This window comes from Piliocolobus tephrosceles, chromosome 4, assembly GCF_002776525.5.
Source record: "Piliocolobus tephrosceles isolate RC106 chromosome 4, ASM277652v3, whole genome shotgun sequence".
NCBI lineage: Eukaryota > Metazoa > Chordata > Mammalia > Primates > Cercopithecidae > Piliocolobus > Piliocolobus tephrosceles.
This window is the reverse complement of record NC_045437.1, coordinates 150,164,860-150,179,374: the sequence shown is the minus strand read 5'-3', so window position 1 is coordinate 150,179,374 and position 14,515 is coordinate 150,164,860. Positions and strand designations below refer to the sequence as shown.

General features: G+C 41.9%; 1 protein-coding gene, 1 non-coding gene and 1 pseudogene across 15 annotated transcripts in view; 2 read left to right on the top strand and 1 right to left on the bottom strand.

Moving 5' to 3' along the window:
• The window catches only part of LOC111528163, a 25,880-nt gene that overhangs the window by 5,751 nt on the left and 5,614 nt on the right, over positions 1 to 14,515 (bottom strand). For 9 of the 14 annotated variants that reach the window (XM_023194909.1, XM_023194872.2, XM_023194902.1 and 6 more), the window contains 3 exons: positions 2,002 to 2,135; positions 514 to 581; positions 217 to 300 (listed from right to left, as the gene is read on the bottom strand). In XM_023194909.1, the coding sequence (XP_023050677.1) occupies positions 217 to 300; positions 514 to 581; positions 2,002 to 2,135 (286 nt within the window). The remainder of the gene's footprint in view (positions 1 to 216; positions 301 to 513; positions 582 to 2,001; positions 2,136 to 14,515) is intronic. The other 5 variants (XM_023194922.1, XM_023194876.1, XM_023194883.1 and 2 more) reach the window with 1 other exon arrangement.
• Positions 6,545 to 6,683, top strand: LOC113224855. Its single transcript, XR_003309457.1, has one exon. It is a non-coding gene; the product is annotated as a small nucleolar RNA SNORA27 (small nucleolar RNA).
• LOC111528240 lies at positions 8,973 to 10,069 on the top strand (annotated as a pseudogene).

Here is a 14,515-nt window from a genome sequence, read left to right as displayed (position 1 = left end):
TGTAATTGTTTCTTCCCAGGAGATTATAAACTCCATGAGGGCAGGGAATTCCCAGGGCCTATGTGGCACTGGGCCCAGCACACAGTGGGTGGTCAATAAGTGTTTGGGAGTCAATAAGTCAATGAATGAATGGAGGTCTTCCTCAAAGTGCTTTGGAAAGAAGACAAGAAGGCAGACACAAATGTGGCTCCCAAAAGGGTGAATACGAAGACATACCTGTGGTTCTGGAAGCCTCATCGCCTCAGCTCTGGCTTCTTGGAGCATCTTTCTTCTTGGGTGCTGGCTCCACGCTTTTACCACCTATGGAGAAAGGGTTCAAGGTGGGTACTGGCCATGGCTGGCCCAGACGCCCTCCGGCTTCACCTTGCTCACCTCTAACTCCCGCAGTGCCCTTCCCAGCTGGCTTAGCCCACTATACGTCAGGGTGTCCTCAAGGAGGCCTAAACGCAAGGGCCTCAGGCCAGCCCGGTGGGCCCAAGCCTCTTCTACTGAATCCCACAGGGTGGGCCTCACCTGTTTCACCTGCATCCTCCTTCTTGAGGCCCCCAACAGAGCAGCCTGGAGCAAACTGAGGGAGCTACCTAGTAAAGGGACACTCCAAGTGAATTACTCCTTCCTGTGGACTCCAAAGCACGCTGCCTGTGATACTTTTACTTTTTATTAGTAGTACTATGCATAAAAATATCTAACCCCCACTAGGCTTTTACATGTGCTTGATGACACTTCACTAAGGTTGTTCATGGATTGCCTCTTTTTATCCACACAACACTCCAATCAGGCAGAAGCTCCAATCTATCCTGCCTCCCCCAACGTTTTCCAGATGAGGCAATAGAAGCTCAAAGAGGTCAAGCAACTTCTTGGCAAGTGGCAGAGCCAAAACTCAAGCCCATGCCCTTCATCATGATATCAAACTGGCCTGAAGGTAAACACATCTAGCCCTCACTGCTTTATCCTTGTGGATGTGAACTGCTCTAACTTATCTTCCTCATTCCAAGGGACCTTGCACAGGGGAGGTCTGGGAACTTGCTAGCCAAATGAATGTATGTTTGCTGATTTTGGAGACGAGGGCCAGACATTTTTTACTCTTTTATTATGGAAAATTTCAAACATACACAAAGTATAGGAAATCCTGTGTACCTGTCACCTAGCTTTGACAGTTATCAACTCATGCCATTTCTGTTTGATCAATACCCCCACCTCGACCTCCCCCAAATCCCTGACATCATAACATTTCAGAGGCTTGATTTTTTTTCTTTTTTTTCTGCCAGCATCTACATTAAGGACACAGAGATTTTATTTTTTTTATTATTTTTATTTTTTTGAGATGGAGTCCCGCTCTATCGCCCAGGCTAGAGTGCAGTAGCACGATCTTGGCTCACTGCAACTTCTGCCTCCCAGGTTCAAGCAGCTCTCCTGCCTCAGCCTCCCAAGTAGCTGGGACTACAGGCGCCCGCCACCATGCCCAGCTAATCTTTGTATTTTTAGTAGAGATGGGGTTTCACCATGTTGGCCAGGCTAGTGGCCTGGCCAACGAACTCCTGACCTCAGGTGATCTGCCCACTTCAGCCTCCCAGAATACTGGGATTGCAGGCATGAACCATCACACTCAGCTGAGGCTTGATTTTTAACAGGTTTATGAAAATAGGAGACTCCCTTCTCTTCTCTTATCTCTCTCTCTTCCTCTATAAATTAGGCCTGCCTCTCTTTCCTTATTCGTAAATTATATCTGCCTCATGGGGTTTTGGTAAGAATCAAAGGCATTTGTGCAAAAATGCTTGGTAAGTGGTTTAAGGCCTCTGAAGGGTGAGGGGTTACTTTCACTGTTGACCTGGCTTTGCCTCTCCAGTCTCTGTCAGCCTAGGCACTCTGGGGCCCTCTTGGAGGGTCAGGCTCTCTCTCTGGGCTGGAGGTGGGGCTGAGGTTTATTGGGTGATGGGTGAGGCAGGCCTAAGGACAGATCTCAGAGCTTCCCAAAGAACCCCACACTCTCCCCCTGGCCACCTTGGGGGTCCAGGCGAAGAAGCAGGCCACTGTAGTTGTTTCCTTCCAAAAGCTGTGAGACAATCCATGGCAAAGAGCCCTCCACCTCCTCACCAACAACTTCACCAGCCAACACCTGCAGCAGGGGGCAGTCTCTGCAAGACAGAGAGGAAGAAAGACGATGTCCACTGGTGGATGGGGAAAGAAACTGGACAGAGTTACACTCTGATGGAAAGGGCAACTATTTCCAGAAACTTTTGTGCATTACCAGACAGATTTGAAACATCGTAGAGATCTCTATTTTATTAGTATTACTTTTTGAATTACAAAAGTAATACATTCTCCATGGGCATGGTGGCTCACACCTATAATCCCAGCACTTTGGGAGGCCGAGGCTGGCAGATCACTTGAGGTCAGGAGTTCGAGACCAGCCTAGCTGACATAGTGGAACCCCGTCTCTACTAAAAATACAAAAATTAGCCAGATGTAGTAGCACACACCTGTAATCCCAGCTACTAGAGAGGCTGAGGCAGGAGAATTGCTTGAACCCAGAGAGCAGAGGTTTCAGTGAGCCAAGATCACACCACTGCCTGCCCTCCAGCCTGGGCAATAAAGTAAGAGTCTGTCTCAAAAATAAAAACAAATTTTTAAAAAAGAAGTAATAGATTCTCATGGTAAAAAATTTAAATTGTGTACCTGACAAGTGACTTGTACCCAGAATATATAAAGAGCTCTTACAACTCAATAATAGAAAGACAAATAACCCAATTTTAAAATGGGCAAAAGAAGATGACATCACAAAAAACACAGAGTAGGGAACTCCAGGAGTCCATCCATCCCCAGAAACACCTAGCAAAAATGGCCAGAAACAACCTTATTTTAACTCTGAAAGATAGAGGTTTACAGCAACCAATGCTTAACCAGGAGAGGCAACTTAAACATCGTAAGAGATCTCTGTGGTGCTTTAACTTACCCTCGCTCCAACCCCTCCCCAGCACAGGGCTAATCTTGAAGACAGTAGCCCAAATTTCTGGTGGGGGTTCCTAGTTAGGGAGGGAGCAGAGAAGATCTTGTTCCCAATGAATTGTGTTTATCTTTTTTGATTGTCTGGAGTCTCCCCCCAAGAACTGATGAAAGGGAATTCTCTTTGCTTCACCTATCTCAGAACTCTCTCAAGGCAGAGCAGCTACACAGAGGATGTTCCCTGGAAACTGTTGAAGAACAAAAGAACAAGGCACTGCTGCCTGAAGCAAAAATAACAGTTGAGGCAAACAATTGACACCCTGAAAGACTGGGAAAAGTTTGAAAGTGCTATTTTTGGGAGAATAAGGGCTTCAAAAAGTTCCCATGTGTACCAGAGAGAGTAGAAAGCACACCCAGGATAGGACTCACGTCCAGAAAAGGCCCAATAAGACAATAAGCTTTCATCTCTTTCTGGTCTTTGGGCTCAGCACAAGCAGGAAGTGAAGGCTAAAACAGAGCTGTAAATTGCCTGGCTAAGCTTAGGAGTGACTCCACACAGCCAATCTGCAAAGACCTGGAAATTTTTTTCTTTATCTTTTTTCCTTCCTTCCTTTATTTATTTATTTATTTTTTTCATATTCTTCTTTATTCTTTTCGTTTCTTTTTTGTTTCTTCTTCCTTTTTAAAAAACAAAACAAAACTTTTTTTTGGTCTCAGGCATTTAAGGAATTCTATGTTAGGTCACTAGCTAACAACTAAAATAACAAAATGAAGGCTTCAGTGAATACAAAGAATACAGTCTTCGGAAAAAAAAAAAAACCCCACAAAGATAAAGAGAGAATCTTGAAAACAGCAAGAGAGAAGCAGTTTATTATGTGTAATGGATCTTCAACAAGACTAAAAACAGATTTATCCCCAGAAACCATGGAGATAACATAAAGTTGGCCCTTTATATCCATAGGCTCTGCATCTGTGGATTCAAGCAAGCATGAATCAAAAATATTTCGGAGAAAAATGGTTTTGACTGTACTGAGCATGTACAGACTTTTTCTTGTCGTGATTCCCTAAACAATACAGTATAACAATTTACATAACATTTACATTGTATTAGGAATTATAAGTAACCTAGAGATGACTTAAAGTATGTGGGAGGATGTACGTAGGTTATGTGCAAATACTATAACATTTTATATTTTATTTTTATTAGTTTTTTTGTGTGTGTTGTTGTTGTTGTTTTCCTTTTTAGATAGAGTCTCGCTCTGTCACCCAGGCTGGAGTGCAGTGATGTGATCTCAGCTCACTGCAACCTCCACCTCCTGGGTTCAAGCAATTTTCCTGCCTTGATCTCTCCAGTAGCTGGGATTACAGGCACCCGCCACCACGCCCAGCTTATTTTTATATTTTTGGTAGACACGGGGCTTCACCATGATGGCCAGGCTGGTCTCAAATTCCTGACCTCAGGTGACCCACCTGCCTTGGCCTCCCAAAGTGCTGGGATTACAGGCGGGAGCCACAGTGCCCGGCTAATTTTTGTGTTTTTAGTAGAGACAGGGTTTCGCCATTTTGGTCAGGCTGGTCTCAAATCCCTGACCCCAAGTGATCCACATACATTGGCCTCCCAAAGTGCTGGGATTACAGGTGTGAGCTGCCGCACCCAGTTATTTTTTATTAGTATTTTTTTTAGATAGGGTCTTGCTCTGTCACCCAGGCTGGAGTGCAGTGGTGTGATCATGGCTTACTGAAGCCTTGACCTCCTGGACCTCCTGGACTCAAGCTATCGCTTCAGCCCCTCAAGTAGCTATTATTACTATTTTTTACAGTCTTTTTTAATTTTTTTTTTTTTTGTAGTGACAAGATCTCACTATGTTGCCCAGCCTGGTCTCAAACTCCTGGGCTCAAGCAATCCTTCTGCTTTGGCCTCCCAAAGGCTGGAATTACAGGCATGAGCCACTGTGCCTGGCCCACACCATTTTATATAAGACACTTGAACATCTGTGAATGTTGATACCTGTGGGGGGATCCTGGAGCGAATCCCCAAAAAGATACAAAGGGACAATGGTATTTAAAAGGCCGGGCGCGGTGGCTCAAGCCTGTAATCCCAGCACTTTGGAAGGCCGAGACGGGCGGATCACGAGGTCAGGAGATCGAGACCATCCTGGCTAACACGGTGAAACCCCGTCTCTACTAAAAAATACAAAAAACTAGCCGGGCGAGGTGGCGGGCGCCTGTAGTCCCAGCTACTCCGGAGGCTGAGGCGGGAGAATGGCGTAAACCCGGGGGGCGGAGCTTGCAGTGAGCTGAGATCCGGCCACTGCACTCCAGCCTGGGCGACAGAGCGAGACTCCGTCTCAAAAAAAAAAAAAAATAAAATAAAGTGCTTAAAAAAAAATCCTGCCAATCAAGAATTATATATCTGGCAAAATATATCCTTCAAAATGAAGGCAAAATTATGACACTCCCAGACAAATCAAAGCTGAAGTAATTCATCATTAGTAGACTTGCCTTACCAAAAATGCTGAAGGGAGTCCATCAACCCAAAATGAAAGGATACTAGGCAGTAACTTGAAGCCATATAAAGAAATAAGGAACAATAATAAGGTAACTACATGTTTTTTATATTTACATGTGTAAATATAAAAGCCCATAATATTGCATTTTTTGTTTGTAACTCCTCTTTTTTGCCCATAGGATTTAAAAAACAAATGCATAAAACAATAGTTGTAAACCTATGATAATGGGCACACGATGTATAAAGATGTAATTTGTGACATTAGCAACATAATGGGAAAAGATGCAGATGTATAGGGGTAAAATCTTTATAGATATTGAAGCTAAGTTGGTATTAATTCAAGCTGGATTGCTATATGGTTTTTGTTTGTTTGTTTGTTTTAGATGAGGTCTCACTATGTTGCCCAAGCTGGTTTCAAACTCCTGGGTTCAAAAGATCCTCCTGCCTCAGCCTCCCGAGTATCTGGGATTACAGGTGCATACCATTGTGCCTGGTGAGACTGTTTTAAATTTAAGATATTAGCCGAGCGCGGTGGCTCACGACTGTAATCCCAGCACTTTGGGAGGCTGAGGTGGGCAGATCACAAGGTCAAGAGATCAGGACCATCCTGGCCAACATGGTGAAACCCCATCTCTACTAAAAACTACAAAAATTAGCTGCACCTGTAGTCCCAGCTACTTGGGAGGCTGAGGCAGGAGAATCGCTTGAACCCGGGAGGTGGAGGTTGCAGTGAGCTGAGATCACGCCACTGCACTCCAGCCTGGAGACAGAGCGAGACTCTGTCTCTAAATAAATAAATAAATAAATAAATAAATAAATAAATAAATAAATAAAATTTAAGATATTAATTGTAATCTCCAAAATGGCCACAAGGAAAATAAGTGGGTTTTTTTTGTTTGTTTGTTTTGTTTTTTTAGAGAGGGTATCACTCTGTCAGCCAGGCTAGAGTGCAGTGGCACGATCACGGCTTACTGCAGACTCAACTTTCCAGGCTCCAGTGATCCTCCCACTTCAGCTTCCTGAGCAGCTAGGACCACAGGCCTGCACCACCATGCCTGTCCAATAGAAAAATAACCTTTAAAAATATGGAAAAACCCCCTGTTCACTTTTTAAAATGGATTTATGTCTTTATTGCTCATTAATTGGGGCAAAGGAAATATCCTTTTAAAACTCAGGCAGGCCGGGCGCGGTGGCTCAAGCCTGTAATCCCAGCACTTTGGGAGGCCGAGACGGGCGGATCACGAGGTCAGGAGATCGAGACCATCCTGGCTAACACGGTGAAACCCCGTCTCTACTAAAAATACAAAAACTAGCCGGGCGAGGTGGCGGGCGCCTGTAGTCCCAGCTACTCGGGAGGCTGAGGCAGGAGAATGGCGTAAACCCAGGAGGCGGAGCTTGCAGTGAGCTGAGATCCGGTCACTGCACTCCAGTCCGGGCGACAGAGCGAGACTCCGCCTCAAAAAAAAAAATAAAATAAAATAAAATAAAAAAAAAAATAAAACTCAGGCAAACTGAGTGTTTGTCTTGTATCCTGTCAGAGGAAAGAAATTGAAAAAGAAAAAAAAAAAGGAAAAATTATCAAAAAGGTAATGTGAAAAAAATCAACACAGCACATTGCAAAAAATCAATTAAATACAAAAGGCAATATTAGAGGAATTAAGAAACAAAAATATATAGCCAAATAGCAAGATGGCAGGAGTAAGTGTTTGTTATTAGTTGATTACTTTAAAGGTAAATGGAATAAACTCCCCAATTAAAAAACAAAGTTTGGCCGGGCGCGGTGGCTCAAGCCTGTAATCCCAGCACTTTGGGAGGCCGAGACGGGCGGATCACGAGGTCAGGAGATCGAGACCATCCTGGCTAATATGGTGAAACCCCGTCTCTAATAGAAAATACAAAAAACTAGCCGGGCGACGAGGCGGGCGCCTGTAGTCCCAGCTACTCGGGAGGCTGAGACAGAAGAATGGCGTGAACCCGGGAGGTGGAGCTTGCAGTGAGCTGAGATCCGGCCACTGCACTCCAGCCTGGGCGGCAGAGCAAGACTCCGTCTCAAAAAAAAAAAATAAATAAATAAATAAAAAAACAAAGTTTGGAAGAATAGGTCTTTTTTTTTTTGGTTGGAAGAGTAGATTGAAAAAAAAAACCATATTTTATCTATGTGTTGTCTACAACAGACTAACTTTATTTTCTTTATTTTTTTAAGAGACAGGGTCTCACCCTGTTGCCTAGGCTGGAGTACAGTGATGTGATCAAGGCTCACTGCAGCCTCAACCTCCCGGGCTCAAGTGATCCTCCTGCCTCAGCCTCCAAGTAGCTGGAGCTATAGGTGTGTGCCACCATACCTAGTTATTTTTATTTTTTTGTAGATATGGGATCTTACTATGTTTCCTTGTCTGGTTTCAAACTTCTGAACTCAAGTGATTCTTCTACATTTGCCTCCAAAAGTGTTGGGATTACAGGCATGAGCTGCCATGCCCAGCCAAGACTCACTTTAGATCCAAAGACACAAATAGGTTAAAAGTAAGAAGATGGAAAAAGATATAAAAGAGTCTGTAGTGGCTATATAAATATCACACCAAATAGACTGTAAGTCAAAAATTGTTACAAGAGACAAAGAAGTACATTATATATTCACAAAAGGTTCAACTCATCAAAAAGATAAAACAAATATAAACATGTATGCACCTGACAAAAGACCAAATATGTGAAGCAAAAGTGGACAGAAATGAAGGGAGAAATAGATAGTTCTACAGTAATAGTTGGAGACTTCAATACTTTCTTTTCTTTTCTTTTTCTTTTTTTGAGAAAAAGTCTCACTATTATTGCCCAGGCAGGTCTTGAATTCCTAGGCTCAAGCAATCCTCCTGCCTCAGCCTCCCGAGTAGTTGGGATTACAGGTGCATGCCACTGCACCCAGCTTCCCCAGTTTCAGTACTAAGTAGAACAAGTAGACAAATGATCAAAAAGGAAGTAGAGGACTTAAGTAACACTAAACATTTAGACCTAAGAGACATGTTTAGAGCACTCAATTCCAAAATAACAGAATACCCATTCTTCTGAAGTGTGTGGAACATTCTCCAAGGTAGACCATATGCTAGGCCACAAAGCAAGTGTCAATCATATTTAAAAGTTAAAATCACGCAAAGTATCTTCTCTAGCCATAGTGGAATAAACTAGAAATGAGTAACAGAAGAGAAACTGGAAAATTCACAACTATGTAGAAATTAAACAACCAATGGGTCGGAAGAGAAATCACACAGAGAATTAGAAAATACTTTCAGAATAATGAAAACAAAAACACAACATATCAATATTTATGTGATGAAGCAAAAGTAGTGCTCAGAGGGAAATTTGTAAGTATAAACACCTACATGATAAAGGAAGCTCTGAAACCAGTAATTTAACTGGACACCTCAAGGAACTAGAAAAAGAGAAAAATAAACCCAAAGCTAACAGAAGAAAGAAAAGAATAAAGATCCAAACAGAGATAAATGAAAAAGAGAATATAAAATAATAGAAAATCAATGAAACCAAAGTTGACTCCTTGAAAAAAAAGTTTTAAATGAGCAGGAGTAGTAGCTATGGAGCCCCTGGAGGAGAAAGAAACGCAGATTGCTGCATGGTTAAAAGAAATATTTGGAGATCATCCCATTCCACAGTTGATGTGAACCCACAGACCACAGAGATTTTACATCACCTTTCAGAACCCAACAGGGTCTGGGACAGGGATGACTACCTGGTAATAGAGGACTTGAAGCAGAAAGCAAGTGAATACAAGTCAGAAGCCTAGTATCTTCAAGACCTTCTCATGAATAGTGTGAATTTTTTCCCTGCCAATTTCTCTAGCACTGGTTCCAGGTATCTGAATGCTTTGGTTGACAGTGTGGTGGCGCTTGAAACAAAGGATGACTTACTAGCTAGTTTTATCCTTGCAGTGAATGATTTGACCTCTGATCTCTTTCGCACCAAATCCGAAGGTGAAGAAATCAAGATTGAACTGGAAAAACTTGAAAAAAATCTAACTGCAACTTAATGTTTGAAAAATGTCTACAAGAGGATCTCAAGAAAGCAGAGGTTGCATCTGTCCACAGAAAGGGCCAAAGTGGATACTCGTCATCAGAACATGAACTTTCTAAAAGCAAAGTCAGAGGAATTCAGATTTGGAATCAAGGCTACAGAGGAGCAACTTTCAGCCAGAGGCATGGATGCCTCTCTGTCTCATCAGTCCTTAGTAGCACTGTCAGAGAAACTGGCTAAATTAAAGCAACAGACTATATCTTTGAAGAAGAAATTTGAGTCCTATTTAGACTTAATGCCGAATTCCCCTCTTACTCAAGTGAAAATTGAAGAAGCAAAGCAAGAATTAGACAGCAATGAAGCTGAACTTACAAGGAGAGTAGACATGATGGAACTGTGACAATAGCCAAATTAACATCCTTTTCCCTAACAAAGTAAAATGAATAGGACTTTATAGAGTTTTTTTCCTCTTGGCGTTTCTTAATAACAAAATTTTCTGTGTTTGTAGATTACAGAATGTCATAATTAATAGAATATGGTTTCTTACTGTGTATTGCATTTTTGTTCCCAAATATATAGTTTTCATATTTAAAAGGCTTTTCTCTTTTTTTTTTTTTTTTGAGTCAGAGTCTCGCTGTGTCGCCAGGCTGGACTGCAGTGGTGTGATCTTGGCTCACTGCAACATCCAAATCCCTTGTTCAAGCAATTCTCCTTCCTCAGCCTCCCTAGTAGCTAGAATTTCCACCACGCCAACATGCCCAGCTAATTTTTGTATTTTTAGTAGAGATGGGGTTTCACCATGTTGACTAGGCTGGTCTCGATCTCCTGACCTTGTTATCCACCCACCTCGGCCTCCCAAAGTGCTGGGATTACAGACATGAGGCACTGTGTCTGGCCAAAAAGGCTTTTCTCTTTAAAAAAACTTAAAAATGGACAAACTTTTAGCTAGATTGACTAAGAAAGACAGAAGATTCATATTACTAACATTAGAAATGAAAGTGAGGACATTGCTACCAACCTTACAAAAATAAAAATGATTACAAGAGAATGCCACAATTATATACCAACAAATTAGAGAACTTAGATGAAATGGACAAATTCCTAGAAACACACAAATGACCAAAACTGACTCCAGAAGAAATAGAAATTCTGAATAGACCTATACCAGGTAAAGAGACTGAATCAGGCTGGGCACAGTGGCTCACACCTGTAATCACAGCATTTTGGGAGACTGAGGCAGGTGGATCATGAGGTCAGGAGTTTGAGACCAACCTGACCAACATGGTGAAATCCCAACTCTACGAAAAAAATACAAAAATTAGATGGTCATGGTGGTGTGCACCTGTAATCCCAGCTCCTCGGGAGGTTAAGGCAGGAGAATCGCTTGAACAAGGGAGGCAGAGGTTGCAGTGAGCTGAGATCATGCCACTTTATTCCAGCCTGGGCAACAGAGCGAGACTCCGTCTCAAAAAGAAAAAAAAAAAAAAAAAGGTGAGATTGAATCAGTAATCAAAAACTTCCCAACAAAGAAAAACCCAGGACCAAATGGCTTCACTGGTGAATTCTAGCAAACAGTTGAAGAATAAGTAACACCAATTCTTCTTACACTGCTCCAAAAAATAGAATAAAAAGGAAGACTTTCTAACTCATCCTATGAGGCCAACATTGCCCCAATACCAAAACCAAAGACAACACAAGAAAATAAAATTACACACTAATATCCTGTTGAATGTAGACACAAAAGCTCTCAATAAAATACTAGCCAATGGAATCCACTGAGTATTAGAAGAATTATACATCATGACCAACTGAGATTTATCCCAGGAATGCAAGGGTAGTTCAACATGAAAATAAATCAATATATAATATACCACATTAATAGAATGTAGAAAAAATCTAAGGATCATTTCAACTGATGCAGAAAAGCCTTTGACAATATCCAACATCCCTTCATGAGAAAAATACTTAACAAAATAGGAATAAAGGGGAAATTTCATAACATGATTAAGGGCATATATAGAAAAACCGATAGCCAATATCATAAGCAATGGTGAAAGACTAAAATCTTTCCCCTCAGATCAAGAATATAAGTATGATTACTATCACCACTGCCGTTCAACCTTGTATTAGAAGTTCTAGCCAGAACAATCAGGCAAGAAAAAGAAACAAAAGTATTGAAATAGGAAAGGAAGAAATAAAACTATCTCAAGTTGCAAATGATATAATTTTATATACAGAACATCCTAAAAAATCCATATCCAAAAAGAACTATTAGAACTAATAATCAAATTCAGTAGTTGCAGAATACAAAATTAACATGCAAAAATCAGTTGTACAGCCAGGTGTGGTGACTCACGCCTGTAATCCCAGCACTTTGGGAGGCCGAGGCAGGTGGATCATGAAGTCTGGAGTTCAATACCAGCCTGGCCAAGATGGTGAAACCCCGTCTCTACTAAAAATACAAAAAAAAAAAAAATTAGCTGGGCATGGTGGCAGGCACCTGTAATCCCACCCACTCAGGAGGCTGAGGCAGAGAATTGCTTGAACCCAGGAGGCGGAGTCTGCAGTGAGCCGAGATCATGCCACTGCACTCCAGCCTGGGCTACAGAGCAACACTCCGTCTAAAAAAAAAAAAAGAATCAGTTATGTTTCTTTTTTTCTGTTTTTTGATAGGGTCTAGCTATGTCACCCAGGCTTGTATGCAGTGATGCAGTCAAGGTTCACTGCAGTCTAGACCTCCCATGTCAGCCTATTGAGTAGATGGGAGTGCAGGCATGCACCATCATGCCCAGCTAATTTTTTAATTTTTTTGTAGAGACGAGGTCTCACCATATTGCCCAGGTTGGTCTCAAACTCCTGGGCTCAAGCAATCCTCCTGGCATGGCCTCCCAAAGTGCTGAGATTGCAGGCATGAGTCACAGTGCCCAGCTTAAAATACTTACTTTCCATACACTAGAAATGAATAGTCCAAAAAGGAATTTTTTTTTTTTTTTGAGATGGAGTCTCACTCTGTTGCCCAGGCTGGAGTGCAGTGGTGTGATCTCAGATCACTGCAACCTCCACCTCCTGGGTTCAAGTGATTCTCTTGCCTCAGCCTCCCAAGTAGCTGGGACTACAGGCACCCACCACCACACCTAACTAATTTTTTATTTTTAGTAGAGACGGGGTTTCACCATGTTGGCTAGGCTGGTCTCAAACTCCTGACCCTAGGTGATCCACCCACCTCGGCCTCCCAAAGTGCTGGGATTACAGGTGTGAGCCACTGCGCCCGGCCAGGAAATTTTTAAAATTTCACTTCTAATAACATCAAAAATAATAAAAATACTAAGAAATAAATTTAACCAAGGAGGTGTAAACCTTATACCCTGAAAACTGCAAAACACTGCTGAAATAAAGAGAACTTAAATATATGAAAAAACAGCCTTGTGCTCATTGTTCATGAATTGGAAGACTTAATATCATGAAGATGATAGTATTCCCAACAAATCTAGAGATTCAATACAATGCCTATCAAAATCCCAATGGCTTTTTTTTTTTTTCTTTTTAGAAATGGAAAAGCCAAATCCTAAAATTCCTATGGAATTGTAAGGAGCCCTGAATAGCCAAAACAATGTTGAAAAGAAGAACGAAGTTGAGGGCTGGGCGTGGTGGCTCATGCCTGTGATCCCAGCACTTTGGGAGGCCAAGGTGGACAGATCATGAGGTCAGAAGTTCGAGACCAGCCTGACCAACATGGTGAAACCCTGTCTCTACTAAAAATACAAAAATTCGCTGGGCATGGTAGCATGCACTTGTAATCCCAGCTACTCAGGAGGCTGAGGCAGGAGAATCACTTGAACCCAGGAGGCAGAGGTTGCAGTGAGCCAAGATCACGCCACTGCACTCCAGCCTGGGCAGCAGAGTGAAACTCCATCTCAAAAAAAAAAAAAAAAAAAAAGGAACAAAGTTGAAGGACTTACGCTTTTCCATTTCAAAGCTTACTACGAAGCTACAGTAAATAATATAGTGTCAGGCTGGGCCCAGTGGTTCACCCCTGTAATCCCAACACCTTGGAAGGCCAAGATGGGAGGACAGTTTGAGCCCGGGAATTTGAGACCAGCTGGGCAAAATAATGATCTCCTTATTTCTATAAAAAAAAAATTTTTTTTTAATTAGCTAGGTGTGGTGGTGTGCACCTGTAGTCCCAGCTCCTTGGGAGGCTGAGGCAGGAGGGTCACTTGAGCCTGAGAGGTCAAGGCTGCAGTAAGCCTTGACTGCATCACTGCATTCCAGCCTGAGTGACAGAGGGAGACCCTGTGTGTAAAACAAAATTAAATTAAGTTAAATTAAATCAAAACAGTGTGGTATTGCCATGAGGATAGCCTTTGACGAGAACTGACACCTTTTCATGATTAAAAAACATTCAAGAACGTAGAAATAAAAGTTTCACAATATGATAAAGGCTATATAAATCAATGTAATATAATTGAGAGTCTTGACATAAATCCATATATATGTGGCCAACTGATTTTTGACAAGGGTGCCAGGACCAGTCAATTGGAAATAGTAGTCTCTTTAGCAAATGGTGCTGGGAGAACTGGATAGAATGAAGTTGGACGATTACTCCATACTAATACAAAAAATTAACTCAAAATGGATCAATCACCTAAGTATAAGAGATAAAGCTATAAAACTATTAGAAGAAAACGTAGGGGTGAATCTTCCTGACTTTGGATTTTGCAATGGTTGCTTGGGTATAACACCAAAAGCATGAGCAACAAAAGATAAATTGGGCTTCATAAAAATTTTAAAGTTTGGTGTATCGAAGGACACTATCAAAAAAAGTAAAAAGATAGCCAGGTGTGGTGGCAGGCACCCGTAATCCCAGCTACTTGGGAGGCTGAGGCAGGAGAATTTCTTGAACCCAAGAGGCGGAGGTTGTCAATCACGCCATTGCACTGCAGCCTGGGCAACAAGAGCAAAACTCCGTCTTAAAAGAGAAAGAAAAGAAAAGAAAAGAAAAGAAAGAAAGAAAGAAAGAAAGAAAGAAAGAAAGAAAGAAAGAAA